General features: G+C 37.2%; 1 protein-coding gene across 1 annotated transcript in view; it reads left to right on the top strand.

The window, feature by feature from the left end:
• Positions 1-27,661, top strand: part of col11a1b (collagen, type XI, alpha 1b) — an 88,513-nt gene extending 60,852 nt beyond the window's left edge. Inside the window, exons 41-67 of the mRNA XM_084410841.1 lie at positions 202-255; positions 3,049-3,156; positions 3,754-3,861; positions 4,427-4,480; positions 6,837-6,890; positions 9,022-9,129; positions 11,084-11,137; positions 11,765-11,818; positions 12,543-12,596; positions 12,716-12,769; positions 14,483-14,590; positions 14,691-14,744; positions 15,278-15,331; positions 15,422-15,475; positions 19,214-19,267; positions 19,872-19,979; positions 20,193-20,246; positions 20,342-20,395; positions 21,911-22,018; positions 22,195-22,248; positions 22,776-22,811; positions 22,885-22,938; positions 23,055-23,304; positions 23,499-23,611; positions 23,723-23,791; positions 24,355-24,588; positions 25,830-27,661. Coding sequence (XP_084266967.1) covers positions 202-255; positions 3,049-3,156; positions 3,754-3,861; positions 4,427-4,480; positions 6,837-6,890; positions 9,022-9,129; positions 11,084-11,137; positions 11,765-11,818; positions 12,543-12,596; positions 12,716-12,769; positions 14,483-14,590; positions 14,691-14,744; positions 15,278-15,331; positions 15,422-15,475; positions 19,214-19,267; positions 19,872-19,979; positions 20,193-20,246; positions 20,342-20,395; positions 21,911-22,018; positions 22,195-22,248; positions 22,776-22,811; positions 22,885-22,938; positions 23,055-23,304; positions 23,499-23,611; positions 23,723-23,791; positions 24,355-24,588; positions 25,830-25,976 — 2,307 coding nt within the window. The 3' untranslated portion in view covers positions 25,977-27,661. The remainder of the gene's footprint in view (positions 1-201; positions 256-3,048; positions 3,157-3,753; positions 3,862-4,426; positions 4,481-6,836; positions 6,891-9,021; positions 9,130-11,083; positions 11,138-11,764; positions 11,819-12,542; positions 12,597-12,715; positions 12,770-14,482; positions 14,591-14,690; positions 14,745-15,277; positions 15,332-15,421; positions 15,476-19,213; positions 19,268-19,871; positions 19,980-20,192; positions 20,247-20,341; positions 20,396-21,910; positions 22,019-22,194; positions 22,249-22,775; positions 22,812-22,884; positions 22,939-23,054; positions 23,305-23,498; positions 23,612-23,722; positions 23,792-24,354; positions 24,589-25,829) is intronic.
• The last annotated feature ends 112 nt before the right edge of the window (positions 27,662-27,773 follow it).

Raw genomic sequence — 27,773 nt, 5'->3', positions numbered from 1 at the left:
AAATAGGGAGATTGCCAGTTTAATAAACACTCTGGGCTGTATTTCTTGTAGACATATAGTACAAACAGCTGCCATATTCTGGCACAAACACATTCAAGCACACATGCAGAGACTCAGATGCCACTTTGACAGATTCTGAAGCACAGTTCTCATTAGAGAATTAAACCTCTCTCTCTCTCTCTCTCTCTCCCTCTTTCACAGGGTCCATCTGGTCTGAAGGGAGGTGAGGGTCCACAGGGTCCACCTGGCCCCAATGTAAGTACCTGTGTTACTATGGAAACTCTGTCACTGCAAACGATCAATCTGCAAGCTTTGCCTCTATTAGTAATGTGACATCAGGCAAATTCTGGACCAGGCACAGTCAGCAGGTGGTGAATTTAATGACCAGTAATGTTGGCACATTGGTGTGTGATCTGATCCCACACAGTCTGATCGCACTGAATGAGTCAGGCCTAATCAGTAAGTCCATCACTATATCAGTCATTGCATTTGAATCATACAGGAGTTATGCTCAGAGATTCAAACCTGTAGTCATTAGGGATGCCAAATGTACCGGGGATACTGTAAGTGTGTGTGTGTGCACTCTGTGAAGTGCACTCATAATAATGCGGCTACTGTACGCGTGAAAGCAATCAAATGCACTTCGGTCAAATTGGCCATCTTGGCAGGATATTAATGAAACCCTTATAATACATGTTTAGTATCAGAATATTGGACCTATGTTTTAATCCGTGCGGTGTAAATGCAACCTAAGCCAAATATATGTTGCTGTATACAATGTTGTTATTATATAATGAAAATATAATATAATATTGAAAAAGAAAGAGGGAAAAAATATTTATGTGTTAAAATTGCAAGGAACCTAATTGAGAAATATTTTATATTATTAATTTATTATTATTATTAATAATAATAATAATAATAATATTTAAAATATGATATTAAGTGTGTGTATATATATATATATATATATTTCATCCACTTAATATATAGTGATTTAATAAAAAAAAAAAAAAATCTATTTATTGAATTATTTTAAAGTACTTGTTTTTACTTGACATTTATACTTTATATTTTAGGTTTTAGTCTGTGGTCTTATATTTTAGGTAAAGGACTGTGTTCAAGAGTTACAATTGAATATTTCTACGGTTTTGAACTTGGGATTGAGAATCATGCTGTTTTTGCTATTGATTTCTTGAATTTTGGTATGGTGTCAACCCTATAATCATACAGAATATAGAATAAAATAGAAACTGCATTCTGCATAGCAATAACATCCTCCCATTGAAGTAACTGCTGTCTGTCTTCTCTCATAGTGCAGTGAAGGCACAGCAGTACAGCTTAAAACCGTCAAAGCTTCAGCTGTGCTCAATGTGAAGCCCCTTTCAGCCTGAGGAAGATTGGTGTAGGGCTTCATTGTCTCTCGTGTATAAAAGGCATCTGTACAGCCCAGCAAGAAAAATCTCTGAAATCAGTAGGATTTCGAGTCAGTGGCCCACCCACGCAAATCAGCGATCTTATTTGCCTAAATAGACCTCCCGCAGGTGCCTGAATTGAGTCACCAGCACAACTTCTGAGAAGTTTCTAACAAAGGGTTAAGTCAGTTTGCACTGTGTGTTTTTCCAAGATGTTTGTCTGGACTGTGTTTGTTGGGTGGTGTATGAGATGAGAAGTGAGTCAGTCTTGATCATTTAGATCAGTGGTTCTCAACCATTGATCTTTTATTTTATTTTATTTGTTATTTTAGTATTTATTTATATATTTATTATTATTATAATTATAATTATTTATGGAAAATTGTATGCCTGCAGTGCATACATTTATAATGCATTATACATAAAGGCTTAAGTAAAGTGTTAGCAAAAAAAATAATGATTGAGATGTGTCCTCCCACAATTTTTCAAGGCATAAGGAAAATATGTTGAGAACCACTAATTGAGACCATGTTCTGCACTGCATGTTGTGCAGTTTGGTGTGCAGTGACCTTGACCCCTCACTATGTTTGGAAGCATTAACACTGATGGTTAATGTTGTGTATAATTTTAAGCATGTTTTTCTGTGAGTATGTGCATGCATGTGAAAGCAACCAGATGTCCTCAAGTAAAAAGTGGATAAAGCCTTCGCTCTGAGAGCTGTCTTTAGTTCTAATCCTTCAGTGCTAATAGATGCACTAATGGACTATTTCTGGAACTACACGTTGGTTTTGAACCAGAGAGCTCGCTCTCAGAAAAACTATAAAAGACCTGTTCACTCTCAAAGAAAGAGATATATTTAATGTGATACGAAAATGCAAATGTGCCTTGTGTTGTTCAGTGCAGCAAAAGGATCTGTATGGGAACATGTTCTTCAGAGCCAAAACAAACTACTGAATAACTGGGTTCCCACAGACATGGAAATGTATAATATAATGTATAAGAAACATGCTCCCAACATGCTTTCGACGGCTTTTTCCCCCCAGCAAATTTCTTAACGTGTAAATATTTGTGTGAACATAAAAAGACTCAAATTTCAAAAACATTTGACAAACAGAAATGAAATAATGAGTGCCTAAACAGAGGAATGGTCAATGTCAAGCACTGTGAGGACGATCCGCTGTCCTTCCTGTCTCCCTGTAGCACTGTCTTAGGCCTCTTACATTACGTACATTGCGGTTCATTGCTACGGCCACATCTGCAGTCCTCATGCCTTCCGGGATCAGGACTATGTTAGGTGACCAGAGATCACGGCCATCTTTCTCCTGGTGTTTTTCAGAGTCAGGAGAAAGGTCTCTTTAGTATCCTAAGTTATTGGAACTGTGACAATAATTGTCTTCCGCCTGTAAACTGTTAATGCCTTAAGGACTGTTCCACAGGTGCATGTGGAAAAATGTTTTACGGTTCATTGAACAAGTATGAAAAACATTGTTTAAACACTTTCCAATAAAGTTCTGAAAGCTTATTTGGATTTTACTCAATTAAATTAAAATCTTTAAAATACACTATCTTGAAAAAGGGAAAACCAGAACTTACTTTCCTGTAAATTATAAGTATCTTAACCAATGTGTTACAGGGGTCACCAGGAGAAAGAGGAGCAGCTGGACCAGGAGGACCCATTGGTCTAACAGGACGCAATGGCCCTCAGGGACCCCCGGGACCCGCTGGAGAGAAGGGTGGTCCGGTGAGTGAGCATTGTTAGGAGATTAATAAAATGCCATTTTTAGCTTGTACATTGTCCCAATAAGTCAGCATAATTATTAAATTGAACAAGTAAATTGGGCCATCATCTCATTTGTTGACGAGATGAATAGCAAAATGGGGCCTAATTTACCTGAATTCACCCTGAAGAAAGTAAAATAGCAACTGTGCTTTTATCAGATGTGTGGAAGCGATGCACTAATGTCTAGAGATTCCTGTGGGAAATAACATGGGCCAGAGGGAAAGAGTTTTAGTTCATTAAAATTCATCTTTTCAATAAACACATCTACCAGAGATAGCTTAGCGAATTTAATGCAGCATCCAAACAAAAACTTAATTCAGTTAAAGCTGAAATCAATTAGTTGACTGAAAGGTTCTATAATAATTACTGAACATACTCTTCTGCATAGTGTGTAAATACTGTTAATTAATTGCGGTGGATCTGCCATTAGCTTTGTTTGCTCAGACTCCCTGTATTAATTGGATTAAAGTATTCCTCATAGGACGTAATGCAGAGAGGTGCATATTAATCTGCATATTGAGTCATCTATGTAAAATGTTATTTCTTAACTTCACTCAGGGTGAGAAAGGACCTGCTGGTCCTGCCGGTCGGGATGGCATCCAAGGTCCAGTCGGTCTCCCTGGCCCAGCCGGACCTCAGGGTCCACCTGGAGAGGACGGTGACAAGGTGCAGCACTTTATTCCAAACTTCACAGCATGACATTTTAATACATAGACATCATGCCCATCTCACATCTGCACATCTGCACACCATTAGTGATGCTGCCGACAGAGTTTTGACTTATCCATCACTATAATCAAACAAGACACAAAATCATTACTATAGTGAAATGTTGAAACCAGTGAAATCAAGGAACACACACACACTTCTACACACATGCACATAAACCAAGTAAACAAATGTGTTCTGAGGCTAATGTATTCCAGAATCTATTATCGCCCTGTAAAATGTAGGATGGGGCTTTTTTAGACCCTTATCACGTCCCAAGCTACATTATTCTTTTCAGCTGTGGCGGCATTGGTGTTGGAGGGGCCAAGTAATCGATTAATTGCAAACACACCCCAAGGTCTTGGTTTTACTGTTAAATTAAAATCTCTGGAGCAAAGTTTAATCTGCCATTGAGGCTGAATTGACCTTGAGAATTTTTTTTGATGACCAGGCAACAAGGGAAAAGTTTTAATCAAAGCGTCAGTTACTCGATTTACAAAACATTCTCATTCATTTTTTTCAGGGAGAAGTTGGAGAGCCTGGTCAAAAGGGAAGCAAAGGTGACAAGGGCGAATATGTAAGTTGAACAATATTCAAACTATTTATTAAAATTATCTTTATTTATATTTGGGGATAATAAATAAAACATTTAAATATAAATAAAAAATATTTGATTACACTGAGCAATACATTTGTTACAGTATTTATCAATCTTTGTTAATGTTAATAAAAATACGGTGTTCAAATGTACAAATGTTCAATTAATGTTAGCCTAGAATGAACCCAATTGGAACTTGCGGAAGCTCAAACGTGCTGCGTAACATGAGAATGAATCTCACTGGTTCTTGCTGAAGCTCAAACGTGCTACGTAACACGAGAATGAACCTCAGTGGTTCTTGCGGAAGCTCAAACATGCTGAGAAACACGAGAATGAACCTCATTGGTTCTTGCGGAAGCTCAAACGTGCTGAGAAACACGAGAATGAACCTCATTGGTTCTTGCGGAAGCTCAAACGTGCTGAGAAACACGAGAATGGGCCTAATTGGAACTTGCGGAAGCTCAAATGTGCTGCGTAACACGAGAATGAACCTCATTGGTTCTTGTGGAAGCTCAAACGTGCTGCATAACACGAGAATGAACCTCATTGGTTCTTGTGGAAGCTCAAACGTGCTGCGTAACATGAGAATGAATCTCACTGGTTCTTGCTGAAGCTCAAACGTGCTACGTAACACGAGAATGAACCTCAGTGGTTCTTGCGGAAGCTCAAACATGCTGAGAAACACGAGAATGAACCTCATTGGTTCTTGCGGAAGCTCAAACGTGCTGAGAAACACGAGAATGAACCTCATTGGTTCTTGCGGAAGCTCAAACGTGCTGAGAAACACGAGAATGGGCCTAATTGGAACTTGCGGAAGCTCAAATGTGCTGCGTAACACGAGAATGAACCTCATTGGTTCTTGTGGAAGCTCAAACGTGCTGCATAACACGAGAATGAACCTCATTGGTTCTTGTGGAAGCTCAAACGTGCTGCGTAACATGAGAATGAACCTCATTGGTTCTTGCGGAAGCTCAAACGTTCTGAGAAACACACAAGAATGAACCTCATTGGTTCTTGCGGAAGCTCAAACGTGCTGTGTAACACAAGAATGAACCTCATTGGTTCTTGTGGAAGCTCAAACTTGCTGCATAACACAAGAATAACCTCTTTGGTTTTTGTGGAAGCTCAAACGTGCTGCGTAACATGAGAATGAACCTCATTGGTTCTTGCGGAAGCTCAAACGTTCTGAGAAACACACAAGAATGAACCTCATTGGTTCTTGTGGAAGCTCAAACGTGCTGCATAACACGAGAATGAATCTCATTGGTTCTTGCTGAAGCTCAAACGTGCTACGTAACACGAGAATGAACCTCATTGGTTCTTGCGGAAGCTCAAACGTGCTGTGTAACATGAGAATGAATCTCATTGGTTCTTGCTGAAGCTCAAACGTGCTACGTAACACGAGAATGAACCTCATTGGTTCTTGCTGAAGCTCAAACGTGCTACGTAACACGAGAATGAACCTCATTGGTTCTTGTGGAAGCTCAAACGTGCTGCATAACACGAGAATGAACCTCATTGGTTCTTGTGGAAGCTCAAACGTGCTGCGTAACATGAGAATGAACCTCATTGGTTCTTGCGGAAGCTCAAACGTTCTGAGAAACACACAAGAATGAACCTCATTGGTTCTTGTGGAAGCTCAAACGTGCTGTGTAACACAAGAATGAACCTCATTGGTTCTTGTGAAAGCTCAAACGTGCTTCGTAACATGAAAATGAACCTCATTTGTTCTTGCGGAAGCTCAAACGTGCTGCGTAACACGAGAATGAACCTCATTGGTTCGTACCGAAGCTCAAACGTGCTGCATAACACGAGAATGAACCTTCATTGGTTCTTGCTGAAGCTCAAACGTGCTGCGTAACTCGAGAATGAACCTCATTGGTTCTTGTGGAAGCTCAAACGTGCTGCGTATGTGCTACGAGATTGAACCTCATTGGTTCTTGTACGTCAAGCGAACAGGCTCAAGCTTCTGTCTATCATTACTGATGTGTGAGTTGATGAATGTTTTTATGTGAATAAAAGCCTTAATTAAATCTGTTCATCATCATGTCTCTTCAGAAAATTTGGACTAAACCACTCTATTCATGTGGATTATTTTTATGATCTCTTTATTAACTATTTGAAGCATCAAATTGGTAGTTGCATGGACTGTCAATGTAGTTAAAGAGACTTTATATAAAATGGGACCATATATTTTTTTTCTTATGTATTAGTTGCATTAATTAGGATGCAAAAGCAACCCTATTTTAAACAAATATTATCTTAGAATGATCATATGAGATATAGATTCTTTATAACCAGTCCTTATCTTTGCCCTGATTGTCTGTTGCTGTAGGGTCCGCCAGGCCCAGGAGGTCCTCAGGGTGTAGTTGGAGCTCCAGGTCCTGCTGTGAGTACTTACCATTAATTTCAGCCATATGGGATAAAATCCAAATGTTTACCTCTTTTCTCCATTACTCTTCAAATGATCTTTGTTACTGCTATGATTTCACACATATAAAGTAGCCTAACTTAATAAAAAGACATATATATATATATATCAAGTATCACTTATATAAGTGTCAAGGTTTAAATCTGGCAAAGGGTGATTCGTTTAATCCAATGTTTTGTGTGAGCAAGTAATTAAAACACTTCCAACATTGTAACAATTGGCCTTATAGGGAGGGTGACAGTTAATGTCAGCTGGACAAAATATTCTCACATTGGGCCTTCCTGATTGTTTAACCCTGGTCCACATTACTCCAGGGAGATTTCCCTTGTATTAAGTACACTTTTAAGTTGCTTTGAATAAAAGTGTCTGTTAAATGACTAACTACTCACATTTGCTCAGTTTTGCCTCTGTCAGGCAGCCTGCTGAGTTGATAAAGCAGCAGTGTGAGTAAGTAGTCAGGGCCAGGTGGCACACAGTTGAATGTTTAAAGTTTATGACTCAAGCTGAACACTCCCAGCTGGGCCTCTCCGTTTCCTTGATACATTAGCTCTATAAAAGCTGATAATTACACCTATTCTGTGCAGTTATGTGAAGAACATTCTTGGAAACTATTCTGCTTTACTGAATAGGATCTTACAAATTCGGAAACGAATGAGATGGTAAATCTTTTAGAAGACTTAATGATGTTAATGCTGCTAAAGATCTTAGTCACTTAAATATGAGCAATATTTGACCAAACAAGGATTCTTTGTGTGCATACGTTTTTGTTAGAACTTTACATAAAAAAAAATATTAATGAATTATTTATTATTTATATTAATTTATAAAATTAATGATATGCAGGTATGTGATTTCGACACGAATTCTGTGTTTTCTCAAGTGAAATGCGAAATGGCCTTACACAATACACAAATTGCAAAATGACAGCACTCCAATAGCTAGTGGTGCTGTGTGGGACACCCTTGGCATTTCAGCCCTGAGTCCAGAATGAACATTTGACAAGCGCCAAATGCAAGAAAAGAAAAATGGTGTTGGCGAGTATACGATATGGCTTTACTTGGCAGTCAGTGCGATTTATCAAAATGTAAAGGCTGCTATTTTAACAAGTACTGTATATATTCAGATGCGCTGCATGTTTCAGAGTGAAACGCAGCACTGTTTTCTTTTATACACACAAGGAGCTCACGATCAAATGTTTTCAGTTTCTTAGAGCAACTCATTTTGCTGTAAATGCTGCTCCACAAGAACTTTATCTCTGCAACATGCCAACCATCTTCTTAGATTTGTATTATTCTAATTGCTTATAAATCTGTTGTCAACAAAAGACAAGCTTTAAGGTCTTCCTGTGGTCTCCAAAATAAAAGCTCTATGGTTTAACATTTGAAAGCAGCCATAAATATTAGTGTTGTAATTTTATTTCTGTTCTGTAATATTATTATTATTATTATTCATTTTTATTTATGTTAAGAAACATTTAAGAAGGGAGTCCTTCACTTGTATCAATCAATTAAATAAAAAGCCCCCAAATGAAAAAATGTAAAAATATTATTGTGATTACATTTTGAGTAATTTTTTTAAAGATGTTTAGTTTATTAGATTAACGTGTTTAATTGACATGTTAAATACAACCATTGATAATTATAATTATATATAATTTTTGTTTTACAAAATATTTAATCAATATTGCATTTCCTCAATAGTCTCCTAAACAAATACACCATCATATCCTGCAGTGACTTGCCATTCAGTCATCTAACCTCATAATAACTTCCCCTTCCACTGACCCTGTAGAGCAAGCGGCGTCAGAATGAGGGCAGCACATTCTCACCCTTAATAATTCCTCTGGGCGTTACTCTGAATGGCACATCTTTTCAAGCTTGACTTTTGATGTCTCAGGGGGTAGATCTAATTTTCATGCTTGTCTGCTCCGTACAGTAGAGTTTGAAAGACATTCTTGGGTCAGAAATTTGATTTTACTTGTACAGAGAGTTGCACTACACTACTTCCACCATCAAGTTCAGAGTTTGTATCAGTTTCAGATGTTAATTGTCAGTGTGTTATCGTTTGTCTGACTGTTTTTCTCATGTAGGGAAGTGACGGCGAGCCCGGACCCAGAGGTCAGCAGGGTATGTTTGGGCAGAAGGGAGATGAAGGGGCCCGTGGTTTCCCAGGTCTTCCCGGTCCCGTCGGACTCCAGGTACAGTTTTCATCTTTACATTAATCTAAACACACCTATTATTGATCGGCTGCATTCATATTGTTTAATATACACACAGCTCGAATATTAAATATCGTCTAAGACTGTGAGGCAGGATAATTGAGCAAGGAGAGCAATAGCCCTTTTTAAAAATCTGGATTCAATTATTTTGCTCTAAACATGGCTGATTGCTTCCATCCCTTTCAGTTTACTTGATGTTTTGAAGGTGATGTGTAGTTTTTGTGCCACAAATTGGAATAGCAAAAAAACAAACAGATTTTGGACAAACGGATTCCATTCCAAGTGCATGCCATTGATTGAGCCATTGTTGCAAATATTGAAACAGAAATATTGTCATAATCAGGGTTTACACTTTTCAGGGAAACCAGCTTGTTTACTAATACACTACCATTCAAAAGTTTGGGGTCAATAAGATTTTTTTTAAGTAATTAATACTTTTATTCAGCAAAGATTATTTAAACTGATCAAAAGCGAAGGTAAATGAATTTATAATGTTACAAAATATTTCTATTTCAAATTAATTCTGTTCTTTTGAACTTTCTGTTCATCAAAGAATCCTTTATCCTGAAAAGAATCACGTTTTCTGTAAAAATATTAAGCACGACAATTGATTTCAACATATAATAATAAGAGCAGCTTTTGAACAGCAAATCAGCATATCAGAAAGATTTCTGAAGGATCATGAGTAATGATGCTGAAAATTCAGATTTGCCATCACAGGAATACATTTTTGTCAACTTTTTACTTTTTTCTTTGACTTATTACTTTTGTCAAATGTTTACTCAACCCCCCACATATTTGTTTGAGTCAAATAAATGCAGCTTTGGTAAAAACCATTTGAAAATCCTACAGAGTCGCCCAAATATTTGAACAGTAGTGTAGCTGTCTCTGTGTATTGAGATATGACAAAGTATTATAATGTCGAAAAAATGACACACTTCACCTTTATGGGAATAATGGGGTGAAATGACAACAGAGGCTGTTACTCAACACAGCAATATTATAAAGTCAATCAAACCAACTGACTAGTAATCAAAGGTAATAGGAATGGTGATTCATCCCAACTGTGCTAATTGTTTGTTCTCTGCGTCTCCTTGTTAGTGCATCTCACTGATGCTACGCAATAATTATTTTTGATCCGAAGAAATTAACCATCTTAATTTGTTTTCTCTGAAGTTTCAAATAACTTGCTAATGGGGAGAAATTGGGCTTTATTAGAATGGAGACATTTAATTATCTTTTCAAAACTGAGACTGCAAATAATACTTATTAGCTGTTTTGGCAGTTGGGAAAATTGTCTGCCTCAAAATGACTGTGAAATTACACTTCTGTCATTTTATAGCAACACAACATTTATCCAAACAATAAGCAGTAAGATATGCGTCCGCTGGTACCAAAGAGCATGTCTGCCAAATACAATGACCCAGAATATCCTTCTAATTACAGATGTTAACTATTAACAATGAAGAGACGTCTGTTGGTATTGTTGGGTGATAATGATCTGAATATCATTCAAACCTCTTTAGTCAAGCACAATTATATTGCAAAATGAACTGCTTGCCAAGATTTGCCTCTTTTTGTGTTCATATTTTCAAAGTGACACGGGGTGTGACACATTCACAGGCACCCACATGAAAATGCGCTAATTGCCATGAGGTTCCTTCTACTGCTAATTACCAAAAAATTGTTATTTGATTAATTGTGTTTACACAATGGCTCAAAGCTGTAAATGTATATTATTAATATTCAACACTGTGAGACTGATTGTTATTCTAAATTACTTTGTTCATGAGGGAAGAGGAAACATATCAGCATATCCTCTCTTGTTACTGAACCTTTTAGCATTTTTGAAATTGTAATAAGTGAACTCTTACTGGGATTATATAACCTGGAATTGTGCCAGATTAATATGTAAAACTTGTTTTTTTTCTAGGGTTTGCCAGGACCACCAGGTGAGAAAGGAGAGAATGGAGACGTTGGCTCAATGGTGAGTTCGTAGTTGTCAAAACACATAATTTTGTCATAATTAGTCTTAGGTAGGTATGTAATCATACATACTTTTTCATTAAAATACAGTTACAAAAAAAGTTTGTGAATCTATATTTAATGCTGTTATAAAACCAGCAAGTGATAAATAATTAGTATTTTGTGTTAAGGTGCGGTCACATTTACCGTTGCCCGTCAAAATTCTGTGGGTAAAATCCAGTCATTTCAATAGGAATCTACATGATTGTGACTTTCACGTGAGCACGGCAAAAGTTCCCTGCACAGATTTCGCTCATGCTCAAGTTGGTCACGCAAATTCACCATGTTGACCAATAGAGAGTTCCTTGGTTTGAATATGACTTCTGTGTGAGCAGTGCTTAATGCATTGCTACACTATTGACAGTAGAGAATCAACCATTTTTTCCTGCAAAATTGTACTGAAATTTCACTAATGTGACTGCACATTTAAAGTATTAGTGCTAGTGCTACTGATTCACAAACAAAGTCATTTGGATGTGCTGATTCTTGTAATGTATCTTCTAATGGGCAGGTTCAAACCAAAAGTTTGTGAATCATTCTGACCTGTTTAATGTCTTAATCTGTTTGACAATGGCTGTTTCTTTTACAGGGTCCACCTGGTCCTCCTGGTCCCAGAGGTCCTCAAGGTTCTAGTGGAGCAGATGTGAGTTTAACTGTAATATATTTGTATAGAAACTCAGAAGTGAATCAGAGACTATATATTAACTCGAAAATGTCTCGAAATGTCCCGTTCAAACATCAACTTGCAGTAGCGTCGCGAATACTGTCTATATGAACATGCAACAGGAGTCAAGTCCGAATGATCTTACCAGAAACCAAAATCAAAGATGGTGATGTCCATAAAACTGAAAAGTCTTATCACTTTTGATACAATAAGAGTTAATCTATCAAACCGCAAGTTCATCAAACCGCAAGTTCATCCGTCAAATCTTCATTAACTGACAGCAGCTTTGATATCTGGAAGAGCGGAGCATTGTGGAGAAGAGTGACTGGATCTAAAACCTTAAGATGACATACAGCTAATATCTAAGTTGCAGTAAGTTACCACTCCCGAAAACCCGCCACGAACGGTAGACACGTGTTTGTGCAGTGCAGAGCGGTTCTCTCGCACTGTATGACATGACAGACAACTAGTTGTCCAGGTCCGTTCACAAAGCTTGGGTTTTCTGAGAATGTGTTTGTGAGTGCTGAAAATGTACGGGTGTGAGTTCAGTTTTAGAATGCTGTTGTCACCCCAGTAAATAACTGAACTGTGAGTGAGCGTAACTATATTAAGGACTCAAATACAGGACTGAGGACCGTATTCTGCTGCTGTGTGAACGTGGCCGGAGAGATTTGAATCAGCTATGTTGTTATTTGTTTGACAGGGTGCTCCTGGCCCTCCTGGAGGTATCGGCTCAATGGGTGGAAATGGTGAAAAGGTGGGTTTTTCTTCAATAAATCTCTTCAAAACATGAATATGCCTAAATATTTTTGCAGTTATTATGTTGAATGTACCCAGATGTCACATTTATTGTTTCCCTTTATCTATTCCCCTCAGGGTGAGACCGGTGAGGCAGGTAATCCAGGACCACCAGGGGAGTCTGGTCCAGGAGTAAGTATATTTTTGTGTTTTAGAGTTGTGGAGCATAATTTTCTGGGTTTTTACCTGATAAATCTGACCTGCATGTAATCTATTAGATTAGGCTAGTCTAGAAGGCTAATCTATTGACATTCAGGGAACATAACTGCATAAATCCTTCTGTTTTCAAAATGAACACATTCAGCTAATGATCATTATGGTATAATTTGCACAGGCACAGCTACAGTCCTTTGCAATGACTACATTTTACTCTGCTGTAGACTTCACAGACTTCAATATTCACGGACATGTATACACTCGTATATGCTGTGTTGAACATCACTTGCATTCCAGATGGTTCCTGTTATCATCATCCTTTTTCACCCAGGGACATTATTTTGTCTGCCGCCTGCTGCACAGACCTGTTCATGTGAAATCAGCATCTTAAATGATGATGTTTGTTTGTTGGTCGAAGTGCTTTTTGAGACTAAAGAGGACAGTTTATTTTACTATTACTTTCTTTTTGGAACAGAAGTTTAAGGCAACATTCAAAGTTAGTTTTGACAGCCTTTTTTTACACTTATTATTAATATACTGGTTGCAGTGATATATATTTCAGTTCAGTTTAATTCTACTTCCTTAAATTCAAATTTGAATTGCAGTTCTCCCAGTTCACAACTGGCCCAGTTGGCTACTTCAATTCATATTCAGAGATTCAGTTCAATGAACGCTGCAGCATGTCTTCAATGATCCCAAAAGAGCCAGCGTCACACCTCTCTTCATCTCTCTGCACTGCTCGCATCAAGTTCAAGGCATTGACGCTTGCTTATACAGATCTACCACAGGCTCAGCGCCTTCCACTCATTCTTATGAGTCTACACCCCTACCAGAAGCCTAAGATCGGTAAATGAGCGACGGCTCGTGGTACCATCACAGAATATCTCTCCAGAACATTTTCGTTCACTGTTCCTTGCTGGTGAAATGATTTCCCTGCCTTCATCCAGAATGCAGTATTTCTGACAACATTCAAAAGACAGCTGAAATCTCTTCCATGAGAACTTAACCTCATCATAAAAAAATTAAAAAGACAATTCTATGCTTTCACTTTCCTTTAATCCCTCATGATTCTTGCTTATTCTACTCTAAGCAATGTCTGAAACTTTGTATTTGGAGCACTTTTTGTGTTTATTTGCCTCTTCACGATGAATCGCTTGCTGCTGTATTCCACAAGTCGCTTTGGATAAAACTAAATTCTCAATATGAATACAACCTACAAATCTGACTTCTTCTCCACGGACAATTCAAACAACCTCCAGTTGTCAATGTAAATAAAATAAGACACTACAGTATGCTGAGATAATTCCCTTCCTGAATACTTACAATACAGTCCAATACTTTGAGGTAATTTCCCTCCCAAAGTGTTGTGACGGCATCCCGTCAAAAGGCTACTATCACTTCCTCAAACCACACGTGAGCACCAAGTCTTTAGCATCTATACACTCTCACCGCCCTGGTCCAACACACAAGATCATTAATACTAACTCTGAGGATTACACCCTCACCCCGAGGTCGGGTCTATAGTCTTCCATTACATAAAACATTCTCATCACATTAGCCAACAAACACTTTACAGTTATTCTACCTCTTCTTGGCCTTGAAAACAGCATAGTGCCAGCTTTGAACTACATTGTTATTTTTTTTGCATAATCATCATAGATGGGTGAAAATCATTGTGTCCTTTCTTAGGGACCCAAAGGTGAGCTTGGAGAGAAAGGAGAAGCCGGCCCTCCTGGAGCTGCAGGACCCGCCGGTGCAAGAGGACCCCCTGGAGATGACGGTCCCAAAGGAAACCCAGTAAGTCTCTGTCTACGACATCCCAGAAGACACCCTTCATCTGTTAAATTGAAATAATACTGTATGATGATTGAATTGATCCCATTTCTTTCCTATTTAGGGTCCTATTGGCTTCCCTGGAGATCCAGGTCCCCCTGGTGAGCCTGGAGTTGGTGTAAGTTTAATTTGGAGGCATTCAAATCAATAATCAAAGTGGTTGACAACAGTTTTCATTATCGATTAATTGGCTGTTTGCACTGTGCACAAATTACCTTTGTCACTGTTAGAAATAATGCATTTAAACATGGTGGAGGCAACAGAGCGAGCGAGGGAAAAAGCGTGTGCAACGCAAGTTTTACAAAGCACTTTATTTAAAAAAAAAGGTCATATAGTTTGATGCGTCTAGGTTTCCACTTAAGCATGTTTATATTTTAAACCATTTTGTTTCAAAGTCTTTAGCATATAGGCTTTGTTGTACATTGTTGAAAGGAAATCCTTGCGCAATATGTGGAATATCAGTAAAATAAATAATCAACAGATCGTCAGAATAGTCATTAGTTACAGGCTCAATATTCAGGCTATATGCATGTCCAACGCACTTAAGAAGCAAATGTTGGGATACAAATATTTATGTGTACAAATAATATGATATTTGATGGAAATGAAATATTAGGGCAATGTTGTGATGTAATGTCCTGTTTCACATAGGGACTGGATGGCCTTCCTGGAGACAAAGGAGATGATGGAGAGGCCGGTCAGCCTGTGAGTGATGTTCGACTCTCAATGAAAATCATATTGTATGTTCAAACATAATAACAATTTCTAGTTAATGTATTGAATTTTATACTACAGGGTCCATCCGGTCCATCTGGTGAAGCTGGTCCTCCAGGACCCCCTGGAAAGCGAGTGAGTACCTTACCAGGCGTTTGGTTCAGTGTTGGGGAAGCTACTTTAAAACTGTAAATTATGCCTAGCTTGTTGCTTTAAAACTAAAGTAGTTTAACTACAGACAAGCTACCATTCTGAAAAAGTAGTTAGCTGCATTACAAGCTACTAAGAAAAAGTAGGCCTACTTTTAACCCTTAAACAGGCAAGAGTAGAAAATAAGCAACAAATAATTTCATGTCATTTTTTATATCATCTGGACTTAAGTAAATCATATCCAAAATAAATTTTTTTTAAATGTTATGTATTTTGGAGTTGTGACTCCCAGATCACATTGCCTGTTTAGGGTATAAAAAAAGGACCAAATCTATAACTGTAACTGCCATTGCATGTTTAAAACAATTATATCCTATACTTCAACTCATATAATGTTGACATATTATATATCATTGAAGCTTACAAACTCAAGATTCAGCCTGTGAAAACCGTTTTGAAATCAGACCTTGCGTTACCATAAAAATGGTTAAAAATAATTGGTAAAATGGTAAAATGTTTTGGATTTAGGTCAGGCTGACTAATTGATCACAGATAACTTGAAGCAAATCATGTGACCAGCATACTCTAGACAGACAGGCTGTATCAGTTTAACCTGTAAATTTTATAATTTGTAACAAAAAAATACCTCAGAATACAAAGATTGTTACAAAAATGAATACAAAGTTAATCCCTTTTTTATACCCAAAAGTGGCAATGTGACTCAGGTGTAACATATATTTCAAAACGTGCTACATAACAACATGAACAACATTTTTATAAATTTTCTTTTTCAGCACCTTAAGACAATGTTCATAATGAATGTTAGCAGTGCTAGTATTATTTTTTCAAAAGAAAAGTAAGTTTAATATATATTTACTTATCTCAAAATCTGAATGTCCTGCACCACTGGCAGCCATGTTGGATTTAGGTCAGGCTGACTAATTAATCACAAACATTTTTAAACAAATCATGTGACCAGCATACTCGACAGACCAGGCTGTGATAAATGATAAAAGGATTTGATGAAAAAATTATTCTTACGCCCCAAAAAAGATGACAAAAACTATGTTACACCCAGATCACATTGCCAGTTTTAGGGTCAAGCTACTTGAAGGGACAATATTTCATATAGATAGTTATATTTGAGATAGTTATTTGATTACAGTTATCAGGTTACAAATAACTATGTATATTTAAAGTAATGTATATGTAATGTGCATTTGTTAAAATAATATGAAGAGAAGTTGCATAAAAAAATGCATAATCAGACCATTGTGCACTGTACAAGATATTTCTCTCTGATCCTCATTATGGAGATGATGAAAAACACAATTTCCCACATACTCAGAAGAACATAAAAGCAAAATCCATCCACATGCTCAAATCTTATCTAAAATGAGAAAAATAGTGATGTATCTGGTGGTGAGGTATTATTTGATGTTGTATTATGCCTACAGGGGTACAGCTCTTGTCTGACAAGTGTTAGGCGATTGGTTAACATACCAAATATTTTATTTTATGTTGTACCATGAATCAGGTATATGTTATGGACTAATGATGATTCTGAAAGAAAATGTGCATGGGCCCTAATGTTGCTATAGTAATGAATGCAACTTTACATGCGTAAAAAACAAAAGAATACGCTTACCGTGGTACATTTCCTAAAACGTGGTGTGTTTGTGCAACGTCTTTACCTGCAGTATGTTAATCACAAGCTGTACATTCACTGTTAATCTAAAAGATCTTCTTCACCACTTGTAAACCATAGTATATATTCCAGGAAGTGAATTGTAGGTAAATTATTCAACTTAATCTAGCACTATTTTTACCCCGCAAAATGATTCTGTGCTTGAGTAAACAGGCTGAATTACTCAGACCGAGTCTCCAACCAGTTTGGATCGCTCTTCGTACTGTTTGATGCATTCATTGAAAAAGAACTGACTAATAATTTGCTAGTCGTGCATCTCAGTTCATATTCTAAGCATAATGATATAGCATTTCATGTTGCTACACTGCTACTTGGTTGAAAAAATTGCTTGCTACTAAAAACACAACACTATTTTAAAAGTTTGTTGAGACTGTCAAGCCACAGAAAAATTTATTTAAACTCGTAGTGTCACTATTTGTAGATAACTACTCCCCAACACTGATTTGGTTGTATTATTATTACAATAGCTCAGACTTGGTGTAAGAGATTTAAACAGCCCCCACTTTAAATGTTGAATCTTGATGTCTAACAAGTACCAGACGATGACAACACCCTTGCAACCACATAGAAATGTACTAAAACACTCAAAACAGTATTGGTTTTGCATGTGCAAGCACTACTTTTCATTGAGAAAATGTAAAAATGTACCTTTGTATTACCCCTTTGTTCCTTTTGTAATCTGCTGAGACAAACATTTTCAAATAGGTTTATGAGCTTCCCTTGTAAATTCATTCTAAGAGAAGCCTATATTTTATGGGGCACATTTATTTTTAACAGATCTGAACTACACAAACAATAAATCTTTAAAAGTGGAGCACAGTCAGGATTTTACTGGGTCTTCCCTCAGTAAATTGTTCCCAAGTGAGTAAAGAGCACACGCTGTGCCTGGGAAAATTCCAGTGTAGCATAAAACCTGTGTGGGAAAAAAAACAAACTGGTCTCCTCACATCAGTTTGCATTGCTCAAGAGCAGTTGAGCTGAGGCTGACATGTAGACACTTCTATTATAGAATATTGACCAAAGCGGTTTGAATGACAGCTCTGTGACGGCAATGTGATAGCCGAAAGGAAATGAAGATGTCATTGTCAGCTCTGGCGCCGTCCTCAAGATTTGGCTTAGAATAGATTACACTTTTAGCTCTAACACTGTCTTTTATGATCTGATGTATTTACCATAGTAAACTTATAGTTTTCAGTCACTGACTCATAACTTGTTTTCTACAGTGAGCTTTATTGTTGCATAAATATATCAACAGAGACATGAGCTAAAAGCAATAAAAATGCAGGGGTTTCCGTTTTTACCCGTTTTGCTTACCACTTAAATAGGTCTGCGAAGGAAGCTGATTCATTCAGCAGATCTCGGCCTTCTCTGTGTCTTGAATCTAAATGCACACACATATTGATCATGGATTTTTTGGGTGTTGCGCTGTGCTGTGTTAATGCCTAAGCTGAGAAACCAATAGCATCATTAAGTCTTTCACTAGTTGATCACCTATTTATCTGAATAATCTTCTTAATAGTGTTCACAAATGTGGGGACATTAATAGGTTAGTATCTGGAATCCTGCCCACGCCATTAGCCATTGCTATTGCTAACACCTTCACTCCAAAATGAATTGTTTCAAACAGGATTTTGGTCTTGGTTTCAGGTAAAATATCAAACCATCTTTAAAACAATTTACTTGAATCAATACTGTGTATGAAAATAAGACTTATTTTTTAGAGTTTATCTCAAACTATGTTACTCCATTACCAAATGGTAGCGCATTAGCAATAGCTAAACCTCATAGACGTCATTACGGATGTAAAAGGTATAAAAGTGTTTATATGTGGTTTCCGGAGCATGTTTTGGTTTTTGTGTGATTGCGGTGAACAAGGGCTTCTTAAAATGGATTTTCTGTCATGGGGATAAAATGGAGGAAACGTTGTCATGGTACATTTGGATGCAGCACCTTTTTTATTGTTACTAGCTCTCTATGGAAGGTTGTGTTTTGAGTTTTGTGTTTCTCTCCTCAAGGGTCCTGCTGGCCCAGGTGGTACAGAAGGCAGGCAAGGAGAGAAGGGTGCAAAGGTAAGACAGATTCCATTATTGAAAAAAGCACCTGAACAACCACACAACATGATTGTCATTTGTATTGCAGCGTAAATCATTTGTCCTCCTGAATGCTTGATTTGTATTTGTCCTTGCTTTTATCTGTTGAATCCAATCTCTCACGACACTGAGTGGTCCTGACTTTTAAAATCCTCACTGAAAGATCTGAGCACAAGAACGCCTAATTGGATGCCAGGGCAAATTAAGCTTATACTACAGGTTCAATCACAGGAAGTGACAGGAAATCAATTTTTTTTTTCTTCTAAAAGCTTTAGTTCTTCAAAATGATTTGTTGATCCAATGGTATTATTCATCTTATCACATTACACATGTTTGCTTGGATATCACAGTTGCCATTTAAGAAAAAAGAAAGGAATACGTTGAAAAGATCATTTTAATGGCTAAAAAAACATTAGATTTATAGAAGGTCCTTAAATATTTTTGCACATTATACAATTGTCACAATATACATATAATTTTTATCAAATGAAAAAAATAGTTTGATCAGTTTACTAAGTATCTGCTTTTTTTTTTTTTTTTTTTGATCAGTACATTGTTCCTTAATTCTATTTTCGTCACACAGGGCGAGTCCGGTGCTGAGGGACCAGTGGGCAAAACTGGGCCTGTGGGCCCCCAGGGGCCTCCTGGAAAGTCTGGAGCTGAGGGCTTACGTGGCATCCCTGGACCTGTGGTATGCATTTGGAAACTGATATCTCATATAGTCCAAATTGTCTGCATAATTACATTAGAGCAGTACACAAGAATCTCTTAATTTGAATCATTAAGCTTTTCAAGTTGAATCACTCTCCTTGTCTTGTCAGTAAGTTTGAGCATGTGTGCCGTGCATAAAATTTTGCTTATTTGGGTGTATTAATGGGCTGATGGTTTCTGTCTACTCTTTCAGGGTGAGCAAGGACTTCCTGGAGCTGCTGGCCAGGACGGTCCTCCAGGACCATTGGTAAGAAGATGCAATCAGACACCATTATGTTGTTTACTCAGACTAATGAATGCAGACTTAAATAGGACATATTTGTGTGTCTTGACCAATTCTAGGGTCCTCCTGGTCTTCCTGGCTTGAAAGGTGACCCTGGTACAAAGGGTGAGAAGGTATGTTTTAACTAGTATTTTTAAAGCACAAAAACAAGACTACTGCAAATGGTCATGCCAATAGATCATTTAAGTAAAAAAATAAAAAAGCCCAGTAATGTCTGTTGTTTTTGTTCTTTTATATTTATTATATTCATTTTATATTTTAATAAATATATACAAAACTGTTCAAATTTTTTGGGGGGTATGCTTTTTCTAAAGAAATTAATACTTTTATTTAGCAAGGATGCATTAAACTTCAAAAGTAACATACATTTATAATGTTACAAAAGAAATCTGTTACACTTTATTTTAAGGTGTCATTGTTACAGTGTAATTATACATTTAAGTACTGAGTAATATTAATTAACTACATATGTACTCACTATAGGGTTAGGGTAGGATTAGGATTTGGTTGAGGGTTATTTGCATGTAATAATGCATAATTTACTGTTATTACTATGGTAAGTACATGTAACATGTAACAAAGACACTGTAAAATAAAGTGTTACCAAGAAATCTATTTAAAAAATGCTGTTCTTTTGAACTATTCATCAGAGAATCTTGAAAAATTATGATAATAATAATAAATATTTCTTGAGCAGCAAATCAGCATCTTAGACTATTTTCGGAATGATCATGTAACACTGAAGACTGGAGTCATTTATTTTAATTATGTGATGGCAAAGCTGAATTTTCAGCATCATTAAAGTAAGAGTTAACATCACAAAAGTTTATGTTTAAATAGAAAACAGGTTTTTTTTCTTTTTCTCAACAATATTTCACAGTATTACTGTTTCTACCCCAAACTTTTGGATATATTTACATTGGTGCCATAAACATCTCCAAAGAGGTTCTACAGTATTAAAAAAAAATCCTCTGCTAAACAAAACCATCTATATTTACAATAATGCTGAGCCCAGTTGAAAGTTTAAGAGGCGAGAGCAACTGGCCCTACTGGCATCTCTATTTCACACAATGACAAGGCATAAACAAGCTCTTAGTGCTGTAGATTAAATACAATGTCAGACAATGATTAAACTGTTACTCTGCCTGCAATACATAATCAATGCGGCATATCTCTGTAAATCTGTTTTATGAGAGGAGACGCGCTGAGATGAGTGTTTTCTGTATTTATATTGAGCCAAGTACAGTAGCTGTGGCTGTAAATATCAGGTGTTGAATATAAACTAAAGCACTTGAGCAGATTCTCTGTGCATTAAATATGATTTATATTGACTGTGGAAGCCAAACAGTGCTTTATTTTGTACATGATAAAATTCATTGTTTGCCATTTCAATCTGAGGTTTGTATAGATTGACTGATTGATTGGCAGTTTTCCTCTGCCAAATAATTCTGGGTTAAATACAACTTGCAATAAATCAAACGCATCTATGGGATGCGATTTATCACAGAAAATGTTGTCTCTATGTTTTATGTAAAAAGCGTCTGCGAAATATAGTGTAGGCCTATGTATGTTTTACTCCAGTATTAAAACCCGCAATTTAGTATTAAAGTTTCCTTTTACTCATCCAGGGTCATCCAGGTCTGATTGGTCTGATCGGTCCTCCTGGTGAGTCAGGAGAGAAGGGTGACAGAGGACTGCAAGGACCTCAGGGGCTCGGTGGAGGCAAGGGGGACTCTGTGAGTTACTGCTCTTTAAATACACCTGAGTTAGTTCAGAATGTGCTTTTGTCTGCTAGATAGATGCTGTTATTTAAGAATAAACATTTAGAAGTGTATCTTTACAATGATTTATGTTCATTAAAATGATGTCTTGATTTTGCCCTGAAAATGTTTAATTGCTTTATTGACTTCAGGGTCCCGGTGGTACTCCTGGTCCACTCGGTCCTCCGGGTCCTCCTGGTATTCCCGTAAGCAGTTTTTTTTTTTTTCTTTTTTTTTTTTTTACTTTAGCACTGACATTGACCATATTTGTGTGTGTATAATTTTTCTGATTAAGGCCCATTTTCTGGTCAAACCTTTATTCCACAGCTATTAGGAGTATAGAGGAATAATCCTCATCAATACATGTTATCAGCAAGCTATTCTCATTTGGCATGCTCACACACTTTTTTCCATTCATACCACTGCATTTTAGTTATTTTGGTCAGTAATTTAATATTTTTATGAATTATTTCAGTTACTCTTTTTAGATTATATGAATGTTTTTACATTCATTAAAAAAAAAAACATGTTGCACATGACAAAATTCTAATTAAAACAGACATACCAGCTGTCTTTGCCAAAACCAGATTAAGATTCTTGAAATCCGACAACCAGGTTAATGCATTTTTGCATTGTGCATGTAAACATGGTAAATGTTTTGTTTTGTTTTTGGTTGTACATTTGGCTACCTTAACATTTGCTTAATTGATTTCTTTGTTGTCTCTATCTCCAGGGCACTCAAGGACAAAAGGGATCCAAAGGATCAACTGTAAGTGCTGAGCCTTTCCATTACACATGGTCATATTTTCCAGTGTAAATTAACCGTGTTTTTGTTTCCCAAGGGTACAGCTGGCCAGAAGGGAGAGCCTGGCTTGATTGGACCACCAGGTCCTCCGGTAAGAAAAATATTGTATTGCATTTTGAGCTCTGCTGAAAATCAAATTGACATCCAGTGGAATTGAAGCCGACCCTACAGAATTGTCAGTTATTTATTTTGAATATCTATCACTAGGGCCCAGCTGGTGACATCATCCAGCCCCTCCCCATCCAGACAAATAAAAAATCGAGGAGGTCACCCGACATGCAGGATGATGAAGCAGCGGGAATGATAGATTATGGTATGGAGGGAATGGAGGATGTGTTTGGATCCCTCAACAACCTCAAGCAGGACATTGAACGCATGAAGTTCCCACTGGGAACCGAGGATAACCCTGCCAGAACCTGCAAAGACCTGCAGCTCAGCCAACCAGACTTCCCTGATGGTGAGAGAAAGTTATGCGGTTTCTTTAGCAAAGATAAGGCAGAATTATCAACTTTTTGGATTGTATGACATAAACAAGAGTCAGTTAAGTCTGTTTGAAATAAACTAGGCTTAATAATCAAAGGTAAAGAATAACTTCTCCCTTTAATTGGGGCAATTTTTATTTTATTTTAACATACATGTTTTTGACTTTAGGACATTACTGGATCGATCCAAATATGGGATGCATAGGAGACGCCTTTAAAGTGTACTGTAACTTCACTGCAGGAGGAGAAACTTGCATTTTCCCTGATAAGAAATCCTCAGGGGTGAGAAGAACTCATCTCTGCTAAATCTCATGATTGGTAGTAATATAAATCAAAAATAAAGAACTGTATTATCTTGGTGAATTATTTGATCACAGTTTCCATTTATTCCAGGTTAGAATATCAAACTGGCCAAAGGAGTCCCCAGGATCTTGGTTCAGTGAATTCAAGCGTGGAAAAATCGTAAGTGCCCATTTTTCTCTTCCATTATAAATTTCATAAACTTCGAATCAAAGCTCAGCAATTTGGTTGTGAATGTCTCTATTGCTTGAAGGGTGACAGTAGTTCAGGGTTGGGAATCAAGAACTGTTTTTTTATTCAGAATATTTTTTATTTTTGTTTCAGTTTTTGTTTTTATTTTTATTCTGGGAATGAATTATCTTCATATATCATAGTTCTGTTAACATCTGCATTCTTCTGCCAATGCAAACCGAATGGCAACTTCACATAGATTTGATTAGCAAATGAAAGATAGTTTCAAGTTCGTGTTGTTAGTTTGGCTCGCTTACTAAACCAGTTTGAACAATTATTAACTTACTGAAACAAGTTTTGTTGCACTAGAATTTTGCTATATTCAAATTTTTATATTATAACTAATTATTGAAAGTTGCTTTCTAAAAAGTACTAAAGTAATTGTTTATTGGATCTAGAACCAGACAAAGTCCATCGATTTTCATCCCTACAATATCCAAAATTGAAAGTTCTCCTTCATCAGATGTTTGATCCCTGTGTTCCCTGTGTCTCAGTTGTCTTATGTGGATGTTGAGGAGGGCTCGATAAACTCAGTCCAGATGACGTTCCTCAAGTTGCTCAGCTCTTCTGCTCGGCAGAACTTCACATACATATGCCATCAGTCTGTGGCCTGGTATGACGCCAAGGCTGACAACTATGACAAGGCGCTGCGCTTCCTGGGCTCTAATGATGAGGAAATGTCCTATGACAACAACCCCTTCATCAAGGCTCTTTCAGATGGCTGCTCGGTAAGACTGCTGTTGATCTCTTTGCTGGTCATGCTGAACAATTTTGGATGATACGATAAACCAATAATTATTACAATTTTATAGTAAATAACTTGTGAATGGCAGATATTAAAATTCTGTACTATTCTGTATTATCGGAAAAAAACAAACAAATTTACCAGTTAACTAATAAATTACCTTAAGTCAGTCACTCTAAATGCTAAAAGTGAATTTTGGCATTATTTAGCTTTATTTCAATTAGAGAATTTAAAAAATAAATAATTTTAGGTTTAGTTAACTATAACAACACTGAAGTGGAGTGGTATAAACTGTGAAACATATCAATGCTGTAGGACTGTATATCAAATTAGAGGATCAGATCTAAATGAAGCGTAGCGTTAGTTCTGGCAGGTCATGTCAGTCAAGCTCGCATCAGCTGACTCTCAGCTGATCCATGTCAGAATAGAACGCCTCTCACAGCATCCCTATATATAAGGCCCATTCAATATTATCAGCAGCTCTCCTCTCGTCCAGTCAGGGCTTGGCCCTCTGATATTCCTCTTTGAATAAGACTATTTTTTTCTTGAATTATGTTGTTCATTAAATTATTGAACACTAATTATGTCTGCAATACATTTATTTTGGTTCTGTTCTGTTTACCCTAAAGAGGATTATCACTGCTCTCCCTGCACTTATGGGCAGGGATTCTTGAACAGAACAGAACCATACCGCCAATGCAAAGTTAATGCTAATTGTCAATCATCTTTGACGATTGTGGTCCTGACAGAACTGTTGTATAGAGTGGTGGAATTAGAGTTTTATACATGGGGTGGCCAAGGCTACTTCAGGGGCTCCATAGACCATGAAAGAAAATTAGTGTTTAACCTTAACCTGACATTTAAAAGCATAAATGAAACCTATGATTGCTGATTAGTGGTAGAAGTGATAACCACGAGTTCTTTAATGTGGCAGTGGTTTAATGTTTAACTAAACATTCTATCTGGTTAACTGTCTGTTAATGGAGCTTGCTCAGTGACTTTCATAAAAGTGGTTCAGGAAACCTAATCCCGATGATAAACATTAAACCTACTCCAAATAGGCTATAATGCACACCGGATGAGAATTCAACTTTGGTGTGGTCAATCAGATGTCAGGGATGTCCAGTGCCACCCCGTACACCCCCCTGGCTCCGCAACTGGTTGTATAATGCTGCTTAAAACAGTTTGCAGTAATAACATACAATTCATCTCTTTCTGTTTCAGCTGAAGCAGGGATATTCTAAGTCTGTGATGGAAATTAACACTCCTCGCATCGACCAGGTGCCCATCATCGATGTCATGTTGAATGACTTTGGGGAATCCAGTCAAAGGTTTGGCTTTGAGGTAGGCCCTGTCTGCTTCATCGGCTAAAGGACACCCCCCTCCAACTTTATGGCGAAGGTCAAGGAGTGTGGCCAGCCAAGAGACCCCCGACCCGCCCCCTCCTTGCGCCACAAACACACACACCAGCACCCGCACTGTGTAATCTGAAATGGAATATTCTTCGCCCTGGTGGGATCCCAGTCACACGACTGAAAACCTGCAATTGGAATAAAACCGAGAGAGAGGACATGAACTACCTGGTGGACAATGGCGCACTTTCAGGAGAAAGAGGAGGACCCTCTCCTTTATCATCTCACTGCTCTACCCAGCCTAGAGCCTGTAGGATTCTTTTCCCATTTCCAAACTAATTTTTTTTTTCTCCAATTCAAGTCTTAAACCTTGTTTTTGTTTTGTTTTTGTCCCATTCCAACCTTAATCCCAGTACCATTCACTCTTGATCTCAATCCTTCCCCAACCCCTATCCAATGTATTCCCAATCCTGTTCCTACTACTTTTCCCTGTATCCTTTACGGATCCTCCTCCGGGTGCTGCTCAGAGAAAGACAACCACAGTGGTGTGCTCTTGTTGTAAACACCCAAACACTTAAGGTGCTATTGAAAGTGCATTTTTGGTAATACTGTAATTATTATTTTGTACAATACTGTTCTTTCGCAATTGCCTTTAAGTCTTGCATGTGTATCAAAATTGATCTGATGAAATATTGATAACCATAAAGAGAAAGAGTTTTTCTCCATGTTTGAAAATCAAAAGTGCAACAGCATTCAAGTGTCCCTGCCAACTATATAATAAAGTCAGCATTACAAACCATCCAAATTTGTAATTATAAAGTATCCATTTAGTCAACAGTGACCAATTTTAAGCACTTGGAGTTTCCATTTTATCCAGGAATATGCAGGCATAGTGAAGGGTTAGCTGAACGTGAGTTTTCCTGTCTTCCTGAGGTTTGCAGATTTCCACCAGCTTTCTTTTGTTCTCAAGTGGTAGCAGTGATGCTGTGGTAATCGGTGACTCTACAATGCTAAAGAAACTTGATGAAAAGTAACTTGATGTCAGATTGAATTTCTTGACAGTATACCTCAATCGCTTAAAAGACGTATCCAATTCAAAGATGTTCAACCCTGTACATACAGAGCCTTGGTTAGAGAATCAAGTTTATATATTTGAGGCAGGGAATTTTAAAATAAAAAAAGACTATTTGTTAAACTTTTGTTTGGTTATTTTGTGATTGCTATAATATTAACCCTTTTAGATATACAACAGAAACAACTATTTTGAGTTGCTTTTCGTCAGTATTAAATACGGATTCTGGACAGTATTGTATTAAAAGTGATAATTGTTTACTCTTTGTATGAATCATATCTGTGTGATTCACTCAGTCATGGATTTTTTTGTCCTGTGCTGTATGTGCAAACGCTTTTGTCTTTATATTTAAAGTTTCTGTGGTAAAATGTGTTCAGGTTGTGTGGTTCTGTAAGCTGTTTTGATTGCTTTATCTTTCTCCATTGCTTTCTCCATTGTTTTTGCGGTTCTGTCTGTGTCCCTGAAAACCTTTCAAATATATGACAATAGACTCAGAATTTACACGTCTGTGTAACATACTTATAATTTATGTAAAACTTGGAATAAATGATCGATTACATTTCAAGTAGATAATCGACTGTTTCAGTTTTGCTCAAACCAACAAACATTGATCTGTCCAATTCAAAACCACTCACTCAATCACACCATTTAAGCCATAATGTCATTGGATGTAAAGCATGTTTGATTTATGAGGAATGTCTTGTTGATCTTCCACTAAATCTTTTAGTTTCAATCTCACAGAAT

The sequence above is a fragment of the Rutilus rutilus genome, assembly GCF_951802725.1.
Source record: "Rutilus rutilus genome assembly, chromosome: 6".
In the NCBI taxonomy this organism is placed as follows: domain Eukaryota; kingdom Metazoa; phylum Chordata; class Actinopteri; order Cypriniformes; family Leuciscidae; genus Rutilus; species Rutilus rutilus.
The sequence above is the reverse complement of the archived record's forward strand: the minus strand, read 5'-3'. Positions and strand labels throughout refer to the sequence as shown.